Here is a 27201-nt window from a genome sequence, read left to right on the forward strand (position 1 = left end):
CCCGGAGCAGGACCCAGGCAGGGCAGTGAGGAAGGGCAGGGGGTGGGGAACACTACTTGCGGCAGGAAGATAAGTGCCCGGGGACAAGGGGTCATCACGGGTCTCCCTCGTCCTCCGGGCGGGGTGTGGTTGGGGTATTTGGCAGATCCTCAGGTGCCCCAGACTCCTACACCTCAGAGTTTCCAGACCCTGCACTTATTACCTTAAATCAAAGCCTCCTTCCCGCAGCCCTCTAGGGACCGACGTTGGTAGCGCCTCTCCCATCCATCCACAGTGCGCCCCCCACCACCGGTGCCCTTAAGTAGATGGGGAGCACATCTTTCCGGGACCCTTTCCTCAAACTGATGGGGGGGGGGGTGTTGGCAAATGAGAGGAAGGGCCCTCCCAGCCATCCCGAGGGCCCCCAGGACCTAGACAGGAAACAGCCTCAGGAAAGAGGACAGCGGTCTCCACCCCCGCCCTGGAGGTCAAGGCTGCGGGCGGCGGGGGAGTGTTCTCTCCTAAAAAAAAAGAAAGAAAGAAAGAAAGAAAGAGAGAGAGAGAGAGAGAGAGAGAGAGAGAGAGAGAGAGAGAGAGAGAGAGAGAGAGAGAGAGGAGATCCCTCGGGATCCCTCACCCTCTCTGACACACCTACCTTTTATTTACTTTTTCTATACTTCTTCGGGTCTCAAACCACTATTTCCACCCTCTCTGCTCGTTTCTCAGAGCTGGGCTTGCGTGCATACTGGGTCTCCAGCACTTAACCTTTATGCTATGATTGTGTAAGCGCTCGCTCAGGAGGCCGCCTCGGAGCTGGGATTGTTGTTGCTTGGGGGTGAGAGGGGGGTGTCCGCTGGGCAACCTTCCACCCCCAAAGGCATAGCTTTAACCCTCTCCTCCCAAATGCAATCCCCTGCTCCAACTAGGTGGCACGGCGTGCATCCAGATGTGGAATCTCAGGTCCCGCTGCAAGGTCAGAGCAGGCTTTGTGTGTGTGTGTGTGTGTGTGTGTGTGTGTGTGTGTGTGTGCGCATTTACACACACATCTGTGAGGCCTGCTGGGTTCAAGCCTGTCCCGAAAGTTCCTAGGCTCCGGCCCCAACACACACAACACGCACGGGTCACCCAGCACCCCTGGACAGTCCCTGAGTTCCACGCATGCCGCCCCTCCCCCTCTCTGCAAACTTTCTCCTAACTTCCCGACTTGCTCAGTTCGGACGCGCCCCCCCTCATGAATTATTCAGCAGCATAGGAGCCAATCAGCTCCCCCGCTCCCCCCCCTCCACCAGAGAAGCCTGGGCTCCAGGGTGTAGGGAGATGGGGGGGGGGGGGGGGCGACGCTGACTCGGGACTGTCTCCGCCTCCCGTGCGCCCCTCCCTCCTAGGCCAGGCGCCTCCCGGCCCAGTCTCAGCCCGGCCCAGCCCCGGCCCAGCCTGTCTCCCTCCCTCCTGCTCGGTCCCCACTTTGGCTTCCACCCTCCTCGACCGCGACCCGCGCACTCAGCCCGGCGGCGCAAGGGCCACCAACCACTCCAGGGAGCGAGGGAGACCGCGAGCCATCGGCCCACCCCAGTCAGCCAGGGCGGGACCCCCCGAAGCCCCGGCGGGACCCCTAACTCTCAGCCACGTCCCGATCTCCGCCCGCCCAGCGACGGCCACTGCCAGGACGTCCCCCCTCAAGGCTGGCCTCCCCGCGCGCGCGCGCTGCGGCGGGGACGTGGGGGCCGCACCTGAGCGCGGGTGCCCGGCGCGCCCGCATGGGCCATCGCTGAGAAGCCCCCGACGGAAAGTCCCAGCAGCAGAGTCGGTGTGCATCCGCCCAAGGGAGGGTCAGACCTGGGGGGGCCAGGGCCCCCCAAACTCGGATCGTATTCAGCCAAAGTGAGGCGGCGCCATGGAGCTCAGAGCGCTGCTGTGCTGGGCGTCCCTCGCCACCGCTTTAGAAGGTGAGATTACTTTGGGGGGTGGTCCCCCCCATTCTTGGGGTCCCTAAAGTTGTGCCTCGGAGTGCAGAAGCTGGTCTCTCCCTATTCCCACTCTGGCACCCCTAAACACTTCGGACCAATAGTGCTAGAACGGGAGGGGGCGGGGGAAGAGGCGGCCTGGCGGGGAGTGGGGTTTTTCTTTTGTTTGGGAAAGAGATGGAGTCGAGAGCCCAGACCAGGCACCTTCCCCTTCCAGCCTTCTAATCTCTCTGTCCTCACGTCAAAGGCCCTTGGCAGGCTTTCTTTTCCCACCCACCCGAATATTCAAAACTATCCCGAAAGTTTCTATCCACCCTCCACCTCTGGCCAAACTCCAGGGAAAAGTTCCCGGAGGGGGCCCTTTTGCAGAGGAGGCAGACCCCAGCCAGGCCGTAAATCGACCCCCACCGCCAGTTCCCTCACATTCACACCTGGACTCTACAGCCCCACACCCTCGTCGCCCCATCTCCAGGCCGACGCAAACGCCAAAAGGCTGGCCAGGCCACTGACCTCGTGCAGGCTCTCTCTCTCCCTCTTTTTATTTTTTCCTCCAGGCAGTACCCCAACCTTCTAAATGCCGTTTTGACCTAAACTTTCCCCAAGCCCGTGGCTCTCTTCCTGCCGTGCAAGCCCGGAGAAACTGCCTAACACTGGCTTGTATCCCCTAATTCACCCCAGCTGGCCACCTCCTAGCCGGCCTCAGATTTCTGTGTGTGTGCGTGTGAGTGTGTGAGTGTGTGTGTTTCTTTTTCTTTCTTTCCTGTATTCCTCTCCAAATGCCTCTTGAAGATCTGTGAGCCTCTCACTCCTCATCCCCTCTTGGGACTGCCCAGGACCTGTAAACCCCCCTGCCTGCTTCCCTAATCTCCTTTCAATGAATTTGCCTCCTCCACAGCCTCCCTTGCTGCTTAGAATCAAAGGGGTGTATGGGAGTGGGGTGTGGGAGGGGGGGTGTATGGGAGTGGGCTATGGGAGTGGAGGGGGGTGTTTGGGGAGTGGGGTGTGGGGGGGGGGCGAAGGACGGGAATCAAAGGCGTTTGGAAAATCCTGCTCCCTCTAGGCTGGGCAGTGATGTTCTGGGCTGATCAAAGTGTGAGGGTGGGGAGGGGGTGAGGGAAGGCTTTGGGCCCCTGGAGAGGAGGAAGTCAGATGGGCAGAAAATCCATGAAGTGTGTCGGAGGGAAAGAAAGATGCCAACAGGAAATGCCCCTTCTCACGTGTGTTAGTTACCTGGGTGTCTCTCAAGCCTTCCCTCCACCTGCGCCAAGTGCGTTTATTTATTTATTTTTCTGTCATTTTTCACTTCCAGGGGCCCTGCTGGAGCTGGGTCTCCTTTCCCCATTTTTACAAATGAAAGACTGAAGCTTAGAAGTGTTAAGTAGTTTACCCTAGGCCACGTGCCCCCAGGGAAGGTGTAAACTGAGAGTCTGTCCCCAGGGACCCGGAAAGGGAGTCGTTAAGCTGAGGTGGGACAGAGGTGAGGGTGGGTCGGGGAAGGGAGCCAGAGGTGAAGAGGTCTGAGGTGAGGGGAGAGAAAGTGAGTCTGAGCTCAGCTCCGCGGGCTGAAGCGCAGCCTGCACATAGCACAGACAGTGTGTAAATTGGAGACAGGAAAACACTATCCAGGCTGGAACAATGGAGGGTGGAGACGGCAGCCTCTATCCACCCCCTTCCCAGAACCCTGGGCATCCTGTCCCCAATGGGCTCTGCTGTCTCCTGCCGTTGAGGGCCCCTGGGCTTCGCCTCCGGCTGGTCAGGTTCCTGCCTGCCCCCCGGCACCCGTGGACATCACCGGAGCTTTGGGGCAGTACCCCATCCACCCTAGCTGGATTCCCGTCACCCCTTTGCTCCTGCAGCCCCACAGGGCAGGGCGGGACCTGGTCCAGGTGTTCCTGCTGCCTCCTCTGGGGGCCCACTCAATACCCATGTGGTTCCCAGACTCCTGCCTCCCCCCTCCTCACTCCCCAGGTTTCCCTGTCCTCTTCAGGGGATTCCCCAACCCTCCCTCTGCACATTGCCCGAGGCCTCTGCACTTCTAATCCCTTACTCCGTCTGCACCCTGCCCCCTCCCCCCCCCAATGATTCCAGAGCCCTGCCAGGTGTGTTCCTATCCACTACCACCCCCACACACACCCCTGAAATCTCCTTTCTTTTTCCTAACCAACTCCAGATGTTCTGAGGCCTCTGCAGGAGCCGGGGCGGGAACCCCAGAGTTCGGGCTTCCAGAATTTACTCCTCAGATGGCAGCAGATGGGGGAGGTGCTGTGCCCCAGGCTAGGGCACCACCTTGCAGGAGAACTGGGGTGTCTGGTGTGAAAAGGGGGTGGGGCCTGGGAAGAGGAATAGAGTTGGGATGGAGGCCAATTTTGGCACTTAGGAAAGGGAATGTGGAGCCTGAGACGGGCCTGTAGGGAACCAAGGCCTGTGGCAGCAGCCCTCTGCCCCGAGGGCCGAGGACAGGATGGGGTTGTCCTGGTTTTCGTTTTTTAAACAGGATTTCATGTCGTTCAGACCAGCCACAAACTCACTATGTAGTGGAGGCTGGTCTTGAACTCTTGATCTTTCTGCCTCCACCTCCCCAGATGCTGGGATTACAGGAGTGTGCTACCATGCCCAGCACCTTTTTCTTTTCTGTTTTTGTGATGCTGGTGATGAGACACAGAGCCCGAGCGTGCAGAACAAGCACCCTGCGGCTGAGCCATGCCCCCAACCCCCGTGGCAAATGCGGAGACCCAGCCCGAGAGCTACCTTCTTCAGACTTCCTGAGTTGTGGACGTTTAACTTCCAGCATGGGTTCCCCTCATCCTCCTGGGCACAGCCCCCAAGGAAGTCTAGACCTGGGAGTTCCCAGAGGCAGTCCAGTGCCTACCAGCCGCTGCCGGTGGCGTCGGCACTGGGGTCAGGAGGCACGAACCTAAGGGCAGAGGGATGGCGAGATGGTTGGTTCATCGCGGAATGATGCCTCCAAGCTTGACACCCTGCGCGCGCGTGCGCGCGCGCACACACACACACACACACACACACACACACACGCACGCACGCACACACGCACGCACGCGCACACACGCGCGCGCACACGCAAATAAATGTGATTTTCTTTATGTGAAGGGCGCCTGTGCAAAGACAGAAAAGCGTTTTCTTGTGCCATGAGAGTTGGCTGTCTCCTGGCACCACGTGGGTCCCAAGAACCAAACGCGGGTCTGCAGGCTTGGCTGCAAGCATCTTTATCTCCTTGGCCCGAGAAAATGAATGTTGCCACCTCCTTGTATCCCCGGAGTCCAACTTGGAACTAGAAAGATAGCCCACTCCCCGCCATTCCCGTTCGTTCCCGGCAAGCTGCTGGCCCTACCTCTCTCCCACTCCCGACCCCCAGAGGGCTGACTCTGCCTCTCTGTCTCAGAGACCCTGCTGAACACGAAACTGGAAACCGCGGATCTGAAGTGGGTGACTTACCCTCAGGCAGAGGGCCAGGTAAGAGCTGGATCTCTGGTGACCCGGGAGGGAAACTGAGGCAGGGGGATTGCAAGGATGCACCCGAGATGCTTGCTTCCTGCAGCCACCCTGGGGATGCTAGCTAGGGTCCCGGGCTGACCGCTCCGCTCTCCGCAGTGGGAGGAGCTGAGCGGCCTGGACGAGGAACAGCACAGCGTGCGCACCTATGAGGTGTGCGACATGAAGCGTCCCGGGGGCCAGGCCCACTGGCTGCGCACTGGCTGGGTCCCACGGCGGGGGGCTGTCCACGTGTATGCCACGCTGCGCTTCACCATGATGGAGTGCCTGTCCCTGCCGCGCGCCAGTCGCTCCTGCAAGGAGACCTTCACCGTCTTCTACTACGAGAGCGAGGCCGATACGGCCACGGCCCACACGCCCGCCTGGATGGAGAACCCCTACATCAAGGTACTGCCGTGGGGTTCGACCCCCTTCCTAGGGCCTTTGGCAGGATCGCGGGGGGCTAGGAGCAGCAGGTTTAAGCCTAGGGAGGGAAGAGGTAGTGGTGTGGGTGGAGAGAAGGGGCCTGTGTAGGTGCTGGGAATCCAATCCGGGTCCTCTCTGTGAGAACAAGTGCTCTTTTTTGTTTGTTTGCTTGTTTTGGTTTGGTTTTGGTTTTTCGAGACAGGGTCTCTCTGTGTAGCTTTGGAGCCTGTCCTGGAACTCACTCTGTAGACCAGGCTGGCCTCGAACTCACAGAGATCCGCCTGGCTCTGCCTACCCAGTGCTGGAATTAAAGGTATAAGCCACCACCGCCCGGCAGAATAAGTGCTCTTAACCACTGAGCCATCTGTTCAGTCCTGTCTTTTAAATTCCGGTTTCCAGCACCAGTCACACCTTGCCTCCCTAAAAGCTGAGGTATTGCTGTACCTTGAGGTATTGTGGCCTTGAAAATGCTGGACTCCGGATTCAGTTATCTCCGGATTCAGCCCCTGCGATGCGCTAGCCCAGAACAGGGTTTCAAAGCTGAGGCTTTGAGGGTAGAAGGAGCCCCGAGCTGGCCTCAAACACCTGATCCCCCTGCCTCCATCTTCCCAGTGTTGGGATTATAGGTGTATGACACCATACTTGACATTTTCAAACGTGTGTGTGTGTGTGTGTGTGTGTGTGTGTGTGTGTGTTGTTTTCGTTTATTTATTCATTGGGTGCGGACAGCAGTCAGAGACAGCTAGCAGGAGATGGGCCTCTCCTTCTTGGGTTCCGGGGATGGAACTCAGACCATTTTGCTTGGTGGAAAGGCCTGTTACCGCCTGAGCCATCTTACCAGACTCTTGTTGTTGTCGGTTTTAAATTTTTTATTAGACTTATTAATTTTATTTTATATGTGTGGAAGTTTTGCCTGCATTATTCATGTGTACCATGTACGTCCTCAGCGCCCGAGGAGGACGGAAGAGGGTGTTGGATGGATCCCCTGGAACTGGAGTTAAAGGCAGCTGTGAGCCACCGTGTGGTGCTGGGCACCGTGTTCTCTGTAAGAGCAATGCACGCTCTTAACTTCGGAACTCTCTCTCCAACCTTCATGGGTTTTGTTTTTGTTTTTTCCTTTCCTTTTTTTCTTTTTGAAATATGGTCTCTGACTATGTAGATTAGGCTAGCCTTGAACTCAGAGATCTGTCTACCTCTGCCTCTTGGAAGGAGGGATTAAAGGTGTGCACCACCATGTCCAGGTTTGTTTTGTTAGGATTTTTTTTAAGGATTTATTTATTTTTATTTTATGTGTATGCGTGCTTGCCTGCCTGTACGTCTGGTGCCCACAGAGGCCGGAAGAGGACATCCTATCTCCTGGAACTGGAATTACAGACAGTTGTGATCTACCATGTGGGTGTTAAGGATTGAACCTGGGTCATCTGTGAGAGCAGCCAGTGCCCTTGACTGCTGAGCTAGCTCTCGAGTTCCTGTTTGGTTTTTGAGACAAGGTCTCACGTATAGCTCAGGCTGGCCTCAAATTCTCTTATGTAGCCAAGGGTTACCATAAACTCCTGATCCTTCTGCTCCAACCTCCCCAGTGCTGGGATCACAGGTGGGTGTTAGAGCTCGAACCCAGGACCTCCTGCATGCTAGGTAGCACTCTACGAATGGAGCTACATCCCCACCCCTGAAAGAAGAATTTTATTTTTGTAAATCTCCGCCCAGAACTGGCGGTGGATTTCCCATGGCAAGTCAGCATCTGAAGTGAGACTCTTAGAAGGGACCTGGATGCCTCCAGAGTGATGGCCGTCCTTGTCCCGGCTCCCGCACCAAGGTCATCTGCCCGTCACTTCCACGGTCATTTCATTTCTCCTTGGTTCTGAGGTCACGGTGCTGGGACAGATGAATGATTGGGACACTGAGACAGGACAAAGTCAGAAGCAGCGAGGCTCCACGGGATTCTCGAATGGCAGAAAAGCCATCTGGGAGGTAGCTCAGTGGGTAGAGTACTTGCTTGAGAGTCTCAAAGCCTCGGGCTGGATCCGGAGCATTGTCTAAATAAGTGCAGTGACACCTGCCTGCCATCCCAGCACTTGGGAGGTGGAGGCAGGAGGATCAGAAGTTCAGGGTCATCATCATCCTCGGCTACAAAGCAAGTTTGGGACCAGCCTGGGACCATAAGCGACCATGTATGTGTGACATCTTGTGGGAGGTGAGAAGGTTCTTCACCACGAGCTGAGATCGTTGCAGGGGTCTGTGAAGAAGACAGTTCACTAGATCCAGGAATTGGGACCGCGGTGGTGACCTGGCTTCTCTTGGCAGGTGGACACGGTGGCTGCAGAGCATCTGACCCGGAAGCGCCCCGGGGCTGAAGCCACCGGTAAAGTCAACATCAAGACGCTGCGCCTGGGTCCGCTCAGCAAAGCCGGCTTCTACCTGGCCTTCCAGGACCAAGGAGCCTGCATGGCGCTGCTGTCCCTGCACCTCTTTTACAAGAAGTGTTCCCGGCTGACCATGAACTTGACCTACTTCCCGGAGACCGTTCCTCGGGAGCTGGTGGTGCCCGTGGCAGGCAGCTGTGTGGCCAATGCCGTGCCCACCACCAGCCCCAGCCCCAGCCTCTACTGCCGGGAAGATGGCCAGTGGGCCGAGCAGCCGGTCACCGGCTGCAGCTGTGCCGCGGGCTACGAGCCTGCGGAGGGCAACAAAATCTGCAGAGGTGAGAAAGGGGCCACCCATGAAGCTTTCCTGTCTCGGGCCGGTGGGGCTGTGAGGCTTCCCATCCTGGTCTCATTCCTTAAGGTTTGGGGTCCCCCCCCAGACAGGGTTTCTCTGTGCAGTTTTGGTGCCTGTCCTGGATCTCACTCTGCAGACCAGGCTGGCCTCGAACTCACAGAGATTCACCTGCCTCTGCCTTCTGAGTGCTGGGATTAAAGGCTCGCACCACCACTGCCTGGAGGATTATTATTATTATTATTTTAAACTTCAGGTTTTATTCTTAGTGTGGTAGAAAGAGTATTTAGAATGTTGTTCATTCCGGTGATTGGTGGATTGGTTGATTGGTAGGCTGTTGGGGCCAGAGGACAACTTGCGGGGGTGGGGGGTGGGGGTGGGTGCATTCTCCTTTCATCCACCATGTGGGGTCCCGGGGACCAGACTCATCATCAGGCTTGGCTCCAGGCACCTGTGTCCAGCCCTTAAGTTCCCCAATTCTAAGCACACTCTAGTTCCTGGACACTCAGTTACCGGAGCTAGGGAAGAAGCTCAAGCTGAGGTCTGAGCTCTTCCTCCTCTTGACTATTCCCGTAACCCCGTCCACGCTGTCCACCCCATCTACACCCTCCACGCCGTCCACCTCCTCTGCCTCCTGGAGACTGGCCTGGGAGGTCTGACTATTTCTGAGCACCGGAATACCTTTTTGGGCTGAGGAAAAGGACTTTATGATCTCCGTTCTATTCGTTGGGAGTTTCCTCTCGTTTGCTGATACGACGTTGTCTCTCTGTCCCTGGAATTCAGCTTTTGACTTTTTTTTCTGACAGTGCTGGGGATTTGAACTAGGGTCTTGCACATGCTAGGCAAGAAGCTCTCTGCCAACTGAGCTATGTCCTCAGCCTCTTACTTGAATTTTGGTGGTGGTGGTTTGGTTTTGGCTTTGTTGTTAGGTATTTATTATTTTTTCAAATGTAGTTGCTGGTGATCCAAACTCAGGTCCTGGCATTTGCTTTCTCATTTGCTTGTTTTGTTTTGTTTAGGGATTTGACTATTTTGTGTGTGCTTGTTGTGGGGGGGGGGGGAGGGCACGCAGGCAGCCCATGTGACTTGTGCTGCCAAGGCACTTGTGTGGTCAGAGGTCAGGGGTCAATTTTCAGGCATTCCGTCAAGTTGTTGGCAAGCGCTTGGTGACAAACGCCTTCACCCCTTGAACCGGCTCTCGGTCCCGTAAATGACTTTATTTCCACAAATGTCCACCTAAAATTAGCAGTCGTTACTCTTGGAATGTTGGCAACATCCCTGCCTCTGGACTGGGATCTAAGGTTTTACATACCACCCTAAAAACAGGACTTGACACAGTCCACTCCGGGTGCCGCAGCAGGCTAAAACGCTGTCTTTGCTCATGGCTTCTGTGTTCCCGAGGTCCCAAGGCCAGCCGCTGCATCTCCTAGGGTGTTGTTTGTTTGTGGTTTTTATTTTGTCCCGAGATAAGGTCTTCATTCATAGTGAAGGCTGCTTCCCAACTGGTGAATTTTCCTGCCTCAGCATCCTGAGGGTTATCACCATGCCAAGCCTGTATCTTGTTTTATTTTATTTTTTAAAATAATTTTAAAAGATTTATATTTTAAATTATGTGCATATGTATAGTTACGTGTAGGTGAAGCATCAGGTAACTCCTGGAGCAAGAGTTGCAGGCTGCTGTGAGCCATCCAGTATGAGTGCTGGGAAGTGAACTCAGGTCCTCTGCAAGAGCAGTATGTGCTCTTGACCTCTGAGCCATCTCTCTAGTCCCCAGCTTTTGTTTTTGAGAAACAGGGTCTCACTTTGCAGCCCAGGTTGGCCTTGAACTTGCTCTGTAGCCCAGGCTGGCCTTGAACTTGCTCTGTAGCCCAGGCTGGCCTTGAACTTGCTCTGTAGCCCAGGCTGGCCTTGCACTTTCAGTCTTTCCCTTGCCTCTGGCTTTAAAGTGTTGTAATTCAAGGATGGGACGAGAGTCTGTCTGGCTTTACCGACTTGTAGAAAGTATCTGGTGCCGCTCACACGAGCTCTCTTAATGCTCTACACATATTTTAGCGCTCCTGATTTTTGTAGCCATCCTCTGTACTGGGTAGTGTGCATTCAAAATGATTCGGATGGCGGAGGATTTGGTAGAGCGCTGGCCTGGCATGCACGAAGCCGTGGTTCCATCCTCACCACCAAATAAACTGGATGGGGTGGTGCACACCGGTAATCCCAGCCTTTGCAAGGTGGAGACAGATCAGAGGTTCAAGGTCAGCCTCAGCATTATATGGCGTTTTGAGGTCAGGCTGGGATTTACAAGAGGCTGGCTATAAGTTAATTAAAATCATGAGAGGGTTTCACCAGACGGCTAAGGTCAGGGTTGGGAAGAGCAAGGGGGGCTACCTACTCTGGGGGGATGGTCCCCCTTTTCCTCTTTCTGGCCGGTCTTTCATTCATTCCTTAGCTCTGTGTGCAGGTTTTGTTTTTGTTTTGGAGTTGGGAGATTCTTTTTAAACTTCATTTTAGGTGTGTGTATATTTTGCCTGCACATATGTCTGTGTTCTGTGTGTGTGCCTGATGTCTTTGGAGGGGGGACGGGGGGTGGGGGGGTGGGGGGAGGCACTGGATCCTCTGGGATGATGGTTGTAAGGTACCATGTGGGTCCTGGGAACTGAACCCAGGTCCCCTGGAAAAGCAGCCAGTGGTGTGTGTGTGTGTGTGTGTGTGTGTGTGTGTGTGTGTGTGTGTGTGTGTGTTAATTCATTTATTTTTATGTGAATTGGTGTTCTGCCTGCATGGGTGTCTGTGTGAAGGTGTCAGATCTTGGAGTTACAGACAGTTGTGAGTGGCCATGTGGGTACCTGGAATTGAACCTGGGTCCTTTGGAAGAGCAGCCAGTGTTCTTAACTGCTCAGCCGTCTCTCTGGTCTTCAGGGTGTGTTTTGCTCTCTCCTTCAGCCTGTGGCCAGGGCACCTTCAAGCCTCAGATAGGAGAGGAGCTCTGCCAGCCATGCCCGGCCAACAGCCACTCTAACAACATCGGCTCTCCTGTCTGCCTCTGTCGCATCGGGTACTATCGGGCCCGGTCGGACCCCCGGAGTTCACCCTGCACCAGTAAGTTTCCATTGTCCTGGGGTGAAGGACTTTGGTGTCGTCCTGTGTGTAGCTCATTTCGGGGAGAGTGTGTGGACTCCTGGAACAGACTACCCCTGTGGTCCTGATCTAGTTTTCTGTTACTGTGGTAAAATACCCTGATAAGACACACCCTAGGAGAGGAGGGGGTTCATTCAGCTTAGTTCCAGGTCCTAATCCTTCAGTGTGGAGACGTCAAGGCGTAACAGCCAGTCACATCATATCCGCAGTCAAGAACGGAGAGATAGGAACGTGTCCATGCTTGCTTATACCGAGGGCTCAGCTTGACGTCACCGCTCCTAACGTCCCGGGACGCCTGCCTCGGGAATGGTGCCACCCACAGTGGGCTGGGTCCCCCCCCATAACTTAACTTAATCCAGACAGCCCTGCACAGACACGCCCACAGGCCAGCTCCAGTAGACCGTCCCTCGTGGAGACGTTCCTCAGGTGGTTTTAGGTTGTGTCCAGTTGTCAAAACCAACCCGTCACAGCCCCCGTGATTCCCGGCTTTGACCTCACCTCCAACGGTTCAGACCCGTGTGGCTGTCGGTCTGCCCTTAAGGGCGGGCCCCTCCTACCCTGCGCCCGATTCTCTTTTTCCCGTAGCCCCACCCTCCGCTCCAAGAAGTGTGGTCGCCCATCTGAACGGTTCCTCCCTGCACCTGGAATGGAGTGCTCCCCTCGAGTCCGGAGGCCGGGCGGACCTCACCTACGCCGTGCGCTGTCGGGAGTGCCGCCCTGGGGGCTCCTGCTTGCCCTGTGGAGGCGATCTGACCTTTGACCCTGGCCCTCGGGACCTGGTTGAGCCCTGGGTGGCAATCCGGGGGCTGCGTCCTGACGTCACCTACACCTTTGAGGTCGCTGCTCTGAATGGCGTGTCTACCTTGGCCTCCGGACCAGTTCCGTTTGAGCCCGTCAATGTCACCACTGACCGGGAGGGTAAGAATGGGGGACAGATGGGAGAGGCGTTGGCATACTACCTGCTGAGGGTGCAGAAGACCAACATGGGAAGTGGGAGCAGGAAAATCGGGAGTTCAAGGTTATCCTCAGCTAACCCAAGAGACCCATTGGCAGAAAATATCTGTTTTAAAAAGTGATGTGTTCATATGGAAATGTCGTAATGAAACCGTCTGCAGTTGCTCTAACGGAACGGAAAAAAAAAGAAGGGGTGGTGTGCCTATAATCCCAGGAGTTGGGAGACAGAGGCAGGAAGATCAGTGGTTCAAGGCCCACCTGAGCTACTTGAGACTGACTTAAAGAGAGAGATTGTGTGTCTTGTTATAAAGAGACCGTGGCCAAGTTGGGTGGCGGCGGCGCACACCTTTAGTCCCAGCACTCAGGAGCAGAGGCAGGCAGATCTCTGTGAGTTCGAGGCCAGCCTGGGCTACAGAGTGAGATCCAGGACAGCCAGGGCTGCACAGGGAAACCCTGTCTTGCGAAACCAACCAACCAAACAAATAAACAAAAAACCAAAAACAGTAAAGAGGGAAAGAGAGAGACAGAGACAGACCAGGGCCACAGCAGTTTATAAAAGAAAGTTTTTTTTTTTTTGTTTTTTTGTTTTTTTTGTTTTTTTTTTGTTTTTCGAGACAGGGTTTCTTTGCGTAGTTCTGCGCCTTTCCTGGAACTCACTTGGTAGCCCAGGCTGGCCTCGAACTCACAGAGATCCGTCTGGCTCTGCCTCCCGAGTGCTGGGATTAAAGGCGTACACCACCCGGCTTAAAAGAAAGTATTTAATTTGAGGCTCATGGTTCCAGAGGGATAGAGTCCATGGTAAGCATGGCATGAAGGCAGGTGTGCACTAGAGTAGCTGAGAGCTCACATCTTGATTCATGAGGCAGAGAGACAGAGAGATAGAGAGAGAGAGAGTCAGAGAGAGAGAGAGAGAGAACTAAACAGAAACGGCTGGATTTTGGGATTTTGAAATCTCAAAGCCCACCCCCAGCGACACACCTTCTCCAAAAAGGCCACACCCCCTAATCCTTCCAAGCAGTTCCACCAGCTAGGTACCAAACATTAAAATACATGAGCCTGTGGAGACCCGTCACATTCAGACGACCACAGAGAGAGAGCATCAGGTATTCAGGATGACGGGGTGAGGGACCTCAGAAGGATGAGGGTAGAGGGGATCAAAAGGAATCCGTGTGTGTCTGTGTGTGTGTGTCTGTGTGTGTGCGTGTGAATGTGTGTGTGTGCGCGCGTATGTGCGTGCGTGTGCGTGTGCGTGTGCGTGTGCGTGTGTGTGTGTGTGTGTGTGTGTGTGTGTGTGTGTACACATGTGTACATGCATACTCAGAGGCCTGAGGTTGACTCAGGTGAGTTCCTTGATCCATCTCCACTTACACACTGAGGATTTGTCTAATCTAGCTAGCCAGCTTACTCAGAGAGGAATCCCCCTGTCTCTGCCTCTGTGCTCTGGGATTACAGGTGACTGAGATGCTCGCCCAGCATCTAACTGGGTGCAGAGGATCCAAACTCTTGGGCACTAGGCAACTTGCTTATTGGGCCACCTCCCCAGTGCCAGAATTATTATTATTATTATTTTGGGTTTTTTTTTTTTTTGTTTTTTTTTTGGTTTTTCGAGACAGGGTTTCTCTGTGTAGCTTTGCGCCTTTCCTGGAACTCACTTGGTAGCCCAGGCTGGCCTCGAACTCACAGAGATCCGCCTGGCTCTGCCTCCCGAGTGCTGGGATTAAAGGCGCCCGGCTTATTTTGGGTTTTTTTAAGACAGGGTTTCTCTGTGTAACAGCCCTGACTGTTTTGGAACTCTGTTTGTAGACCAGGCTAGCCCTGAACTCACAGAGATCCATCTGTGTCTGTCTCCCGAGTACTGGGATCAAAGGCATGTGCCAATACCGCCCTGCTAGGGAATTCTTTTTTTAAAACGATGTATTTATTTATATGTGCCTCCATGTGTTTGTGTGAACCGCATGTGAGGAGGTGCCCAGGAAGGCCAAAGAGGGTGTTGGGTGCCCTGGAACTGCAGTTACAGGCTGCTGTGAGCTACTGGATGTGGGGGCTGGGAACTGAACCTGGGTCCTCCGCAAGAGCAGTAAGAGCTCTGTGGAGCCATCGCTCAGAAGGCACTCCTATAAACACTGGGAGAGGAACTAGGTCTATCCGGTGGAGGGAGAGTTAGGAAAACAAGAACAGACCCTAGGGCTGAGGTCTGGCTCAGCAGAAGAGCATTCATGTGCAGGGTAGGGGAAGAATGGAGAAAGCCGCTGCTGGACGTGGCAGCTGGGCATGCCTTGGCGACTGGGCACACTGTGACAACTGGGCACGCCGTGGCGGCCGGTCACACCGGGTTTCTCTCTCCTGCAGTGCCCCCTGCGGTGTCTGATATCCGAGTGACTCGGTCATCACCCAGCAGCCTAAGCCTGTCCTGGGCTGTCCCCAGAGCACCCAGTGGGGCTGTGCTGGACTACGAGGTCAAGTATCACGAGAAGGTGAGACTAGGCTCAGTCCCAGGTAGGGGGAGTAGTGGGTCTGGATCCAGAGCTGGGATACCCGGATTTGGAGACATCTGGTGAGGATGGCGGTTTCGGTTGACTGTTTAGTAACTGTACAATCGTGCAGCCAGCCCCTGGGCCTCTCGGAGCCTCAGTTATCCTCATCTGTAAATTTGTTGTTATACCACCAAGCAAAAGGGTTGTCAGAATGGCTCATCAGTAGAATGCTTGTCTAGAATCCCCCAGTGAGGGGCTGGGGTGTGACTCAGTGGTAGAGCCCCTGCCTAGAATCCCCCAGTGAGGGGCTGGGGTGTGGCTCAGTGGTAGAGCACCTGCCTAGAATCCCCCAGTGAGGGGCTGGCGGGGTGAGGCTTATTGGTGTAGCACTTGCTTGGGATGTAGGTTTAAGTCCCAGCACCTCAAAGAGGAAATATAAAGCTGCTAGAAGGATTAAGTGATGCCACACAGCAGGATAAAGTGGGAAGGAGGGAGGAAAGAAAATCAGCAGCGAAGGGGGACTATCTTGTGACCCATTCTTTCCTCCTCCTCTACAGGGCGCAGAGGGCCCCAGCAGCGTACGTTTCCTGAAGACATCAGAAAACCGAGCTGAGCTCCGGGGGTTGAAGCGGGGAGCCAGTTACCTGGTCCAGGTACGCGCGCGCTCCGAGGCTGGCTATGGCCCCTTCGGCCAAGAGCATCACAGTCAGACTCAACTGGATGGTGAGTTTGGGGATTCGGGTGGAAACTGGGATTGTGTGTGTGTGTGTCCCCACCCCCGCCCCCACCCTCCCACACCAGGCAGGTCTTACCTCAGTGTCCCCAAAGTCAGTTGTTTTTATCCTTCGGTGATAAGGTCTGACCAGCAAAGATGGCAAAGGACAGAGAATAGAGAAACTAAATCCATCTCTGAAGCCTGCAGGGCTCTTCATCCTTAGCAGTAGGTTGACCCACAAGCCCTGGTTCTTTCTTCCAATAAGACGAGAAAAATCATTCACCCTTTATCACAAGTTCTGAGGTAAAGTGAGGTAGCCCATGCTTCTAACGTGCCAGACCCATGATTTTCCAAGCTATTTATTTATTTATGAGACATCTCACTCTGTAGCTCTGAAACGCACTATGTAGCCCAGGCTGGCCTCAAACTCACATAGATCCTCCTGCCTCGGCCTCCCCAGTGCTGGGATTGAAGGTCTGCCCTACCACACCCAACTAACTCCATGCATTTTTAAACAACTCATTCCTTCCTATCTCCCTTTATGTTTTTTTCAGACATGAGGGTCTTGCTATGTAGCCATGGAGATGTTCTAGAAAGTGCAAGACTGGGCTCAAAGTTGTAGCAATCCTCCTGCCTCTGCCTACCAAGTGCTGGGAATTGCAGGAGTGTGCCGCCATACTTGGCCTCTTTCTTTCCTTTTTTTTTTAATCTTCTCTTTTCTTCCATCCCCCTTTTGTTCTTATCTCTTACATTTTTCAAATATTTTATTTTATGTGTATGAGTGTTTTGCCTGTATGTATGTCTGTGTACTGTGTGTGTGCAGTATGTGTGGAGGCCAGAAGTGGGCACTGGGTCCCCGGGAACTGGAGTTACATATATTTGAGCACCCTCTGAAGTGAACCCAGGTCCTCTGGAAGGACCACCTTCCGCTGGTGCCCTTAGCCGCTGGTCCATCTCTTTTCTTTCTTCTAGAGACAAGGGTCTGGTTGTGTGGCTCAGGCAGGGCTTTAACTTGGCAATCCCCTGCCTCAGCCTCTTAAATGATGGGGTTACAGGCATGAACCATCACTTTTGTCTTATTTTTCTCTGTGCTGATGGACACCAAGACCTCTTGTGTGCTAGACCAGACTCTACCACTGAACTATGTCCCAGCCTTTATTTTTATTTTGAGATAGGGTTTTGCTAAGTTGCCCAGGTTGACCCAGAACCAGCTGTTGTCGCCCAGGCTGATGTTGAACTCTATCCTCCTGCCTCAGCCTCCTGAAAGGGATTACATGTGTGTGCTATCATTCTGCCTAATTTTTCACCTTTGGACTCTCACCCAAGTGAGATTATTTATTTATTTATATTTGATTTTTTTGGATAGGGTTTCTCTGTGTAGCCCTGGCTGTCCTGGATCTCGCTCTGTAGACCAGGCTGGCCTCAAACTCACAGAGATCTGCCTACCTCTGCCTCCCAAGTGCTGGGATTAAAGGCATGCACCACCACTGCCTGGCTGAGATTTTCTTTCTTCTTAGAGGACATCAAAACATATAAAACAAAGTCAAAATGTCCCTGGCTGGGGAGATGGCTCAGTCAGCGAAACACTCGCCATGAAAGCATGAGGGCTGGAGTTGGGATCCCAGCACACACGTAAAGGCCGTATGCGATGGCCTCCAAATGCATGTGCACACACACACAAAAGAACACACGCACACCATCACCAAATCTCCCCCACCATCTCTGGCTGGAACAAAGCTTGGACCTCCTTTTCTCCATTGTCCTCAGCCTGAGCTCACTGTTCACTCGGCTTGTCGTACGGGCTGGGGTCTCTTCTCAGGAGACCTCAGGCCATTGCTTGAAGCTGGAGTTAGGGAATCAGGGATCCCTGGCTTTACCTGACTGACCTCTTCTCCCCCAGAGAGCGAGAGCTGGCGGGAGCAGCTGGCCCTGATTGCAGGGACTGCGGTTGTGGGCGTGGTCCTGGTCCTGGTGGTGGTTGTCATTGCCGTCCTCTGCCTCAGGTGAGACTCTGTAAATCCCCTGTGGGGGGCTCCTGCCCACACACCCTGGAGCGGTGGTTCTCAGCCTTCCCAATGCTGCGACCCTGTAATACAGTTCCTCACGTTGTGCTGACCCCCGACCATAAGATTATTTTCTTTGCTACTTCGTAACTGTAATGTTGCTACTGTTATGAATTGTAAGGTAAATTTCTGATGGTCTTGGGCAGCCCCTGTGAAAGGGCCATTCAACCCCCCCCAAAGGGGTCGCGGCCCACACGTTGAGAACTGCTGCCATGGGCAAGCCTTCCTGTCTTCTCTGCTGGTCACCTGGAATCGTCCCAGGTCCCAAGTCCTTCATTCTCTGTGGTCTTCTATAGAGGCATAGAGATGTAGATAGAGATAGAGAGATAAAGATGTAGAGATAGAGAGATAGAGATAGAGATGTAGAGATAGAGATATAGAGATAGCGATAGAGATGTAGAGAAAGAGAGATAGAGATAGAGATGTAGAGATAGAGATAGAGAGATAGAGATGTAGAGATAGAGAGATATAGAGATGTAGAGATAGAGATAGAGATGTAGAGATAGAGATAGAGAGATAGAGATAGAGATAGAGAGATAAAGATATAGAGATAGAGATGTAGAGATAGAGAGCTAGAGAGATGTAGAGATAGAGATCTATAGAGGGGTAACTCTGTTTTTCACTTCTTTTCTCGTGGCTATAGGAAGCAGAGCAGCGGGAGAGACGCCGAGTACTCAGATAAACACGGGCAGTATCTCATCGGGCATGGTACGTGGGTCACAGGAGGGCGGGGAGGAGCTGGGAGCTAACGGGACATCATAGTCCAGAGGAATTTACTTCCTGGTTAATGGGCTCCCATGTGGCTCCTTAGGCACGAAGGTCTACATCGATCCCTTTACTTATGAAGACCCTAATGAGGCAGTGAGGGAATTTGCCAAGGAGATCGATGTCTCCTACGTCAAGATTGAAGAGGTGATTGGAGCAGGTGAGAGGATCAAGCCGGGGAGCCGCGGGGTTGGCTCAGTGGCTGGAGCGCCTGCCACACATACATGAGGACCTGAGTTTGATCCGCAGCCCCATGTGAAACACCTGGGAACAGCAGCCTGTAATCCCAGCTTAGGGGTGCAGTGGATGGGATGGGATGGACGGACAGACAGGTGGACCACTAGTCCTCATTGGCCGGCCAGCCTAGAGCTGAGCAGCTCTGGGTTCAGTGAGAGACCCTCTCTCAAAAACTAAGGTGGATTGCTGGGTGTGGTGGTACACATCTTTAATTCTAGCACTTGGGAGGCGCATGCGCACACACAAACACACAGGTAGAAGCCTGGGCAATGGGTCAGGACAGAAGAACTGACCCTCCACGTTCTTGTTGAAGGTGAGTTTGGAGAGGTGTGCCGGGGCCGGCTGAAGGCACCAGGGAAAAAGGAGAGCTGTGTGGCCATCAAGACCCTGAAGGGTGGCTACACGGAGCGGCAGAGGCGGGAGTTCCTGAGCGAGGCCTCCATCATGGGTCAGTTTGAGCACCCCAACATCATCCGCCTCGAGGGTGTAGTCACCAACAGCGTACCAGTCATGATCCTCACTGAATTCATGGAGAACGGAGCCCTGGACTCCTTCCTTCGGGTGAGCCGGCCCACCCACCTCACAACCACTGCACGCTCCTGTCGGGACGTTGCGGGGAGGGGACAGGGAGAGCTGGGCCCAGAGAGCAGGACAAAGCAGGATTCATGCCTGCAATCCTAGCAATGGAAAAGCTGAGGCAGGAGGCTTGTGCGTTTAAGCCAGCCTGGGGATACAAAGCCAATTCTAGGCCAGCTGGGATTGTATCATATAGCAAGACTCTACCTTCAAAGAGAGAAAAAAGTTAAATAGTTTCAGACATGGAAAAAAAAAATCAAACCAGATCTTGAACAGTGGCTGAATTATTTGATTGATTTATTTCTGTACATAACTGGAGATTCAGACCAAGGTCTCACATATGCTATACATGTTCTCTGTTGCTGAGCCACGCACTCAGCCCCTCACTGGAGGATTCTAGGCAGGGGCTCTACCACTGAGTCACACCCCAGCCCCTCACTGGGGGATTCTAGGCAGGGGCTCTACCACTGACCACACCCCAGCCCCTCACTGAGGAATTCTAGGCAGGTGCTCTACCACTGAGCCACACCCCAGCCCCTCACTGGGGGATTCTAGGCAGGGGCTCTACCACTGAGCCACACCCCAGCCCCTCACTGGGGGATTCTAGGCAGGTGCTCTACCACTGAGCCACACCCCAGCCCCTCACTGGGGGATTGTAGGCAGGGGCTCTCCCACTGAGCCACACCCCAGCCCCTCACTGGGGGATTCTAGGCAGGTGCTCTACCACTGAGCCACACCCCAGCCCCTCACTGGGGGACTCTAGGCAGGGGCTCTACCACTGAGTCACACCCCAGCCCCACACTGGGGGATTCTAGTCAGGGGCTCTACCACTGAGTCACACCCCAGCCCCTCACTGGGGGATTCTAGGCAGGTGCTCTACCACTGAGCCACACCCCCAGCCCCTCACTGGGGGATTCTAGGCAGGTGCTCTACCACTGAGCCAGACCCCAGGCCCTCACTGGGGGATTCTAGGCAGGGACTCTACCACTGAGCCACACCCCAGCCCCTCACTGGGGGATTCTAGGCAGCCTTCTACACCTGAGCTGCATTCCCAGCCTGCCTGGAAATGTTTATTCATCATTCTGAGTTTCTGTCCACATTGGCTCCAAACATACTTTCCCTCATCTCAAGATTCTTTCTCATCTTCTGCAATTTTCTCTCACATTCATCTTCCCTAATCTGCAATAGGACCTTCCCAACAGAGGGTCCTGTGTTAAGTTGAGGGGTCAGACTGTCCTCTATGGATCTGACTCGGCATCCACAGAAGCCTGGGTGGGTATCCCTAGATGGGACCCATGCAGTGTGTAGCACAGGATCCCGTGTGGTCCAGCCACAGACATCCTATTTCCAATTCATCAGGACATTAGAAATAGAATTGATACAGAAAAACAGATTAGAGGACTCTTGGGAAAGAAGCCATAAATCCAGAAGTGGGACTTTCCGAGGGACAATGGTATAGCTCTTCAGCATGTCACCTCCTATCAGGGATGCTCTAGGTTAGGGAGATGCACGGAAATAATAAGCAGTATATGGCCTGTCATTCTAGCTACTCGGGAGAATGAGGCATAGGATCACAGGGCCAAGGCCAGCCTGGGCAAATTGAAGAAAGTCTGTCTCAATAAGGATACAAAGGGGGCTGTGATGTATCTTCACGGTAGATTGACTACATAGAATCCCCCAGTGAGGGACTGGACTGTGGCTCAGTGGTAGAACACCTGCCTAGAATCCTCTAGTGTGGGGCTGGGGGGGTGGCTCATGACTCAGTGGCAGAGTGCTTAAGAGGCCTTAGGTTTAACTCTCAGCATTGAAAACAGAATGCAGATTTGGATGCATTATCCCTGCTTTTCCCTCCAGAGCTGCAGAGGCCCCTGCATCCTAGGTGAACTCAGATAGGATCGATTTGGTTTTGTTATTCTGGTTGGTGTAACTGTAAGGGCAAAATGTTATCAAGGTTGGGGACTAGACCTCATCTTTGTCACAGTGTGTCTCCGTTCCTCACTCTTCTCTTGCATTCACACACAGCCAGTCTGAGACATTTTCTCATTGACAGGCAGCTCAGAGTGCACTCATAACTAGCTCAACTCTGCCTGTAAGGTGTATGGGCTTTGTTAGAATAAAAACGTTAACTGAAGCCATTGGTGGTAGCTTGCGCCTCTAATACCAGTACTTGGGAAGCTGAGGCAGGAGGCTTGCCACAAGTTTGGGCTAACTTAGGCTACATATTGAGACTCTAAAAAAAAAATAAACAAATATGCTGATTTGAAGCAGAGAGAGCATTGTGGTGCATGCCTGTAAGCTGAGGCAGGAGAATGGACAGTTCTAGGCCAGCCTAGGCTGCATAGTAAATTCCAGGTGAACCAGCTAGAGTTATATAGGGTGATCCTGTCTAAAAGAAAGTAGATTGGGGGTATAGGAGGCAGGCCTTAAAAGCATCTCTTTATAATTTGGAAGTGGCTGAACATCTATAAAACAAAACAAAACCAGGAGGCATGGTGATTCATGCCTTGTAATCCCAGAGTTTGGAAGATTGATACAGGACTGCCATAAGTTCCAGTTCATCCAGGGTAAAAGAAGACTTTGTCTCAAAAAGCAAAAACCGAAATATAAGGTGTGGTGAGAAATGGTGTTAGGGTGTTAAAATAGGCAGGAGAATTTAATGAGTAGGGCTGTCTGAGAGAACTGAACTGCCTTCTAGGTGAGCTGAGAGATGGGTATATGAGTGATAGCTGCCGTGATCGGAGTGGCAAGGAGGGTAAACTGTGGGTGATTTATCCTAAACAAGCCTTTCTCCCTGTCTCCTCTCCAGCTGAATGATGGGCAGTTCACGGTGATCCAGCTGGTGGGCATGCTGCGGGGCATTGCCTCAGGCATGCGGTACCTGGCTGAGATGAGCTATGTCCATCGTGACCTGGCTGCTCGTAACATCCTCGTCAACAGCAACCTAGTCTGCAAGGTGTCCGACTTTGGCCTCTCCAGATTCTTGGAGGAGAACTCTTCTGACCCCACCTACACAAGCTCCCTGGTGAGCCTGGGGCCAGGGATACCAGCTGAGCATTCCAGCCCACGTGGGAAGCTGGGTTGGAAAATCAGCAAGCAAGTATTGGCAGCTTCAGACCCGGGAGAGAATAATGCAGGTTGCAGGCTGAAGGGAAATCAGCTTCCCGTGTGTCGGGAAAGAACAGCTGTGGAGACGGGAGATTGGAGGGCAGAGAGAAGAGGCCAGTGGGTGTGGTGGCTTACATTTGTCACCCCAACAGTAAGGGAGGAAAGTAGTGTGATGGAAGCTGGCCTGGGCCATCTAGGTGGATCCTATCTCAGAAAGAGAGAGAAGACAAGATGTGGTGTGCACCTATAATCCCAGCACTGGGGAGCTGGAGGCTGGAGGAGCTGGAGGCATGCTTGAGCAGCGTGAGACTGATTCTGGGAAACATCCCAGGCGTGGGGTCCAGGAGGAGGGGAGAGAAGCAGAGTTGGCGATGCAGGAAGTGTCTTAGTTTCTTTTCCTATGGCCGTGAGAAAGGATGCTGACAGAGATAAGCTAAGGCGGGTTTATTCTGAACTCACAGTTTAGGGACAGCCACGGCGATGAGGGAGCAGCTGTCCCATTGCACCCATGCGTGTGCTTAGCTCGCTCTGTCCTTCTGAATCAGTCCAGGACCCACGCCAGAGAACAGCACTTCCTGCTTTTAGGCTGGGCCTTCCCACCTTGTTGAACCCCATTAAGATGACCCCTCTTGGGCACTGCCACAGGCTCATCTCCAAAGATCCCAGATTCTGTCAAGTTGACAACACTATCCATCGTGGCTGATGTTCCTGGGTCCTGCTGGTGCCTGGGCTCACCGTTTCTTCCTCCTTCCACAGGGTGGAAAGATTCCCATCCGATGGACCGCCCCTGAGGCCATTGCCTTCAGGAAATTCACTTCTGCCAGTGATGCCTGGAGCTACGGGATCGTCATGTGGGAGGTCATGTCCTTTGGGGAACGGCCATACTGGGACATGAGCAACCAGGACGTAAGTGTTCCATGATCATACCGAGATGTCCTGGATAGTCCATCACCTGGGATACAGGAGTGGGGGGTGGGGTTCCCAGACTTTCCCACCCATGTTTGGGATGGTGGGGGTGATGTTTACATCCAAGAGCTGGCTGTAGGGACTGGGAAGATGACTCATTAAGTACCTGCCCTGCAGGGATAAGGACCCAAGTTCAGACCCCCCAGCACCCACACACACGGTGATCATCCATAACCCCATTGTGGGGGACAGGCAGACTGGGGGACTTACTGGCCCACCAGCATAGCCAACTCCAGGTTCAGTGAGAGACACTGTCTCAAAAAATAAGGTAGAGGGGCTGGGAAGATGACTGAGCAGGTAAATGCTTGTGATGCGAGCATGAGGACCAGAATGAGATCCCAGCACTCAGGTGAGCGTCAGGTGGGCGTGGGAGCTTGCCGTAATTCCAGCACTTGGAAGATAAGGACAGGAGAGCCTGGATCAAGCTAGACCGGGAATCAATAAGCTCTGGGTTCAGGGGAGAGACCCTGCCTCAATATATAAGGAAGAGAGTTGATTTTAATGTCTGGCTTTTACACAAACACATATGCAGATAAAGGGAAGTGGAGAGCTGGAAGATGGCTCAGTGGGCAAAGGCATCTGCTGCCAAGCCTGATGACTTGAGTTCAATCCCCAGGACCAACACAGTGGAAGGAAAGAACCGATTCCTTCAAATTGTCCTCTAACCTCTACATTTGTTATTGAGCGTGTACACACACACACACACACACACACACACACACACACACCTTTTCCCACAAGTTAATAAATAAATAAATGCAATTTAAGAATAAAATAAGGTGTAGAGCAATAGAGGAGGATACCCTATACTGACTGACCTTTGGCCTCCACGTGCATGTGAATGAAAGAACAGACACACAGAGTTGGGCTTAGCATTGCTGGGTTCGGGGATGGATGGTGAGCAGGGTTGGGAGGTTAAACTCTAGACTGAAGCCCAACCTACCAGTGGGGATGGTGCTTTTGCTAGCCACAGCCAACTTCCACCTACCTAGGACTCACGGGTGTGCTATTGGGTGGCTGTGGTTCCCATCCCAACATCACATGGGGCTTTAGGCAGATGGTACTCTCCGACCAGCTTCACCTAGTCCTTCTTGTCACTGTAGGTGATCAATGCCATTGAACAGGACTACCGGCTGCCCCCTCCCCCAGACTGCCCCACCTCCCTCCACCAGCTCATGCTGGACTGCTGGCAGAAGGACCGGAATGCCCGGCCCCGCTTCCCCCAGGTGGTCAGCGCTCTGGACAAGATGATCCGGAATCCTGCTAGCCTCAAAATCGTGGCCAGGGAGAATGGCGGGTGAGGATCCCAGAGAACCACCCCCTCCATCCCTGACTCTGCCACCACCCAAGAGCCCTTCTGAGTGGCCCTGGAGTATCCATCCCTTTGATGGTATATGGATTGGTCTGTGTTGGTCTTCCCAAAGCCCTCTGATACCGTAGCTGTCCAACTTAGCACTTCCGTCTTTATCTGCCCCGCCCCCCAGGGCCTCACATCCACTCCTGGACCAACGGCAGCCTCACTACTCTGCTTTTGGCTCTGTGGGTGAGTGGCTTCGAGCCATCAAGATGGGAAGATACGAGGAAAGTTTTGCAGCAGCTGGGTTCGGCTCCTTTGAGGTGGTCAGCCAGATCTCTGCAGAGTAAGTGGAAAGGGCCACAGTGAGGGCACAGCACCCAGATGGTGCCTGGGAACACTGGGCACAGGAGGCTGAGTCAGACCCTCGGGTTCAGGAGGGGCCTCTGGGTATAGCCTCAAGGGCTGATTGTTATATTGGCAGTCCAGCAGTAAGGACATTGCCCAGCACCATGCCCAGGGCTGCACAGCAAACAAATCATGACTGAGGAAGACTCTGGATTCTCCCAGAAAGGCAGTGCCCTGCTGGTGCCCATTCTGGAGCCTTCTCCACCCTGGGTCATCTCTCTTCCCATTTTCAGCCTGTATCTATCTTTGTGTTTCTATCTACATTCCAAACCGGCTCTCACATTAATGTGTCAACTCTGGTTCTCTTTTCCCACCCATAAAAGGAGAAGACGGGACTGAGATTTGGAAATCCCTGCCCAGCTTTGATGTTAAATGGTTTTATGATTCTATCAACCCCCAAGTAACCGTTCTCTTGCCTGTCTGCACTTACACAGCCTTCCTCTGTTCTCGGGTTCTCTCTCAAGGCCTTAACTTACCCCGGCTTTGAACGTAGGGGGAAAAGGCATAGACTTATGTAGGCAGGAGGTAGCTGTGGTGGTATACCACTGTTCTCCCAGCTCTTGGGAGGCTGAGGCAGGAGGATTTTTCACTTGAGGCTAGTATGGGCTACATATCAATACCCTGTCTCAAATAACCAAATCTAATAATTAAAAAAAGAATCCTTGAGAAGATGCCTGACCAGGCGGGTCCCCTGGTCCCTCCTTAACATCTTCCTTGATCCAAAGGCCCCTTACGCCCTACTTCTTTTTCTGTTGGCTCCTTTTCATATTTCAACTTCTCTTGAGGCCTCCCTCTTTCTGTCCTCTACTACAGCCACGCAGTAGAGGCTTGGTGCCTAAATTTTGCCTCGCAGCCCCTGACATCATCATCCTATGGGCTTCCGGATTGACTGGTCCCTGAACTCATCCAGCCTTCTGTTTTTCCACAGGGACCTGCTCCGCATTGGAGTCACTCTGGCAGGACACCAGAAGAAAATCTTGGCCAGTGTGCAGCATATGAAGTCCCAAGCTAAGCCAGGAGCCCCTGGTGGGACAGGAGGACCAGCCCAGCAGTTCTGACCTCCAAGGACTCACCCTGCAGAGACATGGCCTCTCCTTCTTTCCGGGGCAGGGTTGGGTGGGGACTCACGGAGATGCCCCTCCCCCCATCTCAGCCTCCCATTGGATTGCACTTTGAACTGAGGGTGTCGGGAGTTGGTAATCTTTGAGACCCAGGATTTGGGGAGCTGTGCCATATGGGATGGTAAGAATCATATCTGTGCCCTCCAGGCGGGAACCCTGAACTCAGAGTGAGTCTTTCCCTCAAGCCTGGGCAAAGAAACATCCCTAATCTCCCATCTTCCCAGAGGGCTCACTCCCCAGGCGCCTTCCACCTCAGTGGGCATGTCCCTACAGACCAAAGAGAAAGGGTGACCGGCCTGCCAACTTGGGAGTGGAGAATGTCCCAGGAGGCAGGAAGGGGCTGTCAAGACCCAGTGATGTAATCATTGGATTCTGATGTCCCAACTTGCTGCTGTCACCACCAAAGGCAATCATTTTCCCCTTGTAAATGCCCCTCCCCTCATCTGCCTTCATATTGAAGGTTCTAGATTTTTACTGTTTTTATTTTGTTATTTTTTTTCCTCCCTTTTTGCCCCCTTGTCCAGATTTTGTGTGTTGAAGGGTACCTGTTTCCACTCTCTCCTGTTGGGAACAAGGACCCATTGATATGTTCTAGAACAGTGCCTTGGAATGCCACAGCCCCAGACAGTTCCTTTCCCTTCCCTCCCCCCAAGTGACCCCAAGCTGTGTCCATAAGTGGAGGGGAGGGGGGTGAGGTTATAAAAGGGCAGGGGGGTGGTGGCATTCAACAGAGGCAGACGTCGGTGCTTGGAAGGGGGTTCTTAAATTATATTTAAAAAGAAACTTTTTTTGTATAAATAAAAGAAAATGGGATATGT

The 27201-nt window shown here is 53.4% G+C and overlaps 1 protein-coding gene across 1 annotated transcript; it reads left to right on the forward strand.

Moving 5' to 3' along the window:
* Positions 1-1302: 1302 nt before the first annotated feature.
* Positions 1303-27201, forward strand: Ephb4 (EPH receptor B4). The gene is made up of 17 exons (XM_006971240.4): positions 1303-1925; positions 5344-5414; positions 5553-5840; positions 8163-8559; positions 11511-11666; positions 12291-12623; positions 15009-15133; positions 15691-15856; positions 17749-17851; positions 18555-18619; positions 18723-18836; positions 19227-19474; positions 22296-22511; positions 23351-23500; positions 24664-24857; positions 25045-25200; positions 26191-27201. Exons 1-17 carry the CDS (start codon positions 1874-1876, stop codon positions 26318-26320), a joined length of 2964 nt encoding a protein of 987 aa, XP_006971302.1. The 5' UTR covers positions 1303-1873; the 3' UTR covers positions 26321-27201.

The sequence above is a fragment of the Peromyscus maniculatus genome, chromosome 23 (assembly GCF_049852395.1).
Source record: "Peromyscus maniculatus bairdii isolate BWxNUB_F1_BW_parent chromosome 23, HU_Pman_BW_mat_3.1, whole genome shotgun sequence".
NCBI lineage: Eukaryota > Metazoa > Chordata > Mammalia > Rodentia > Cricetidae > Peromyscus > Peromyscus maniculatus.

Excerpts from the sequence above, each read along its gene's own strand:
- Ephb4 (XM_006971240.4), top strand. The coding sequence starts at position 1,874 with ATGGAGCTCAGAGCGCTGCTGTGCTGGGCGTCCCTCGCCACCGCTTTA. Across the intron at positions 12,624-15,008 it reads TGTCACCACTGACCGGGAGG|TGCCCCCTGCGGTGTCTGAT; the intron begins GTAAGAATGGGG and ends TCTCTCCTGCAG. Across the intron at positions 15,857-17,748 it reads CAGTCAGACTCAACTGGATG|AGAGCGAGAGCTGGCGGGAG; the intron begins GTGAGTTTGGGG and ends CTTCTCCCCCAG.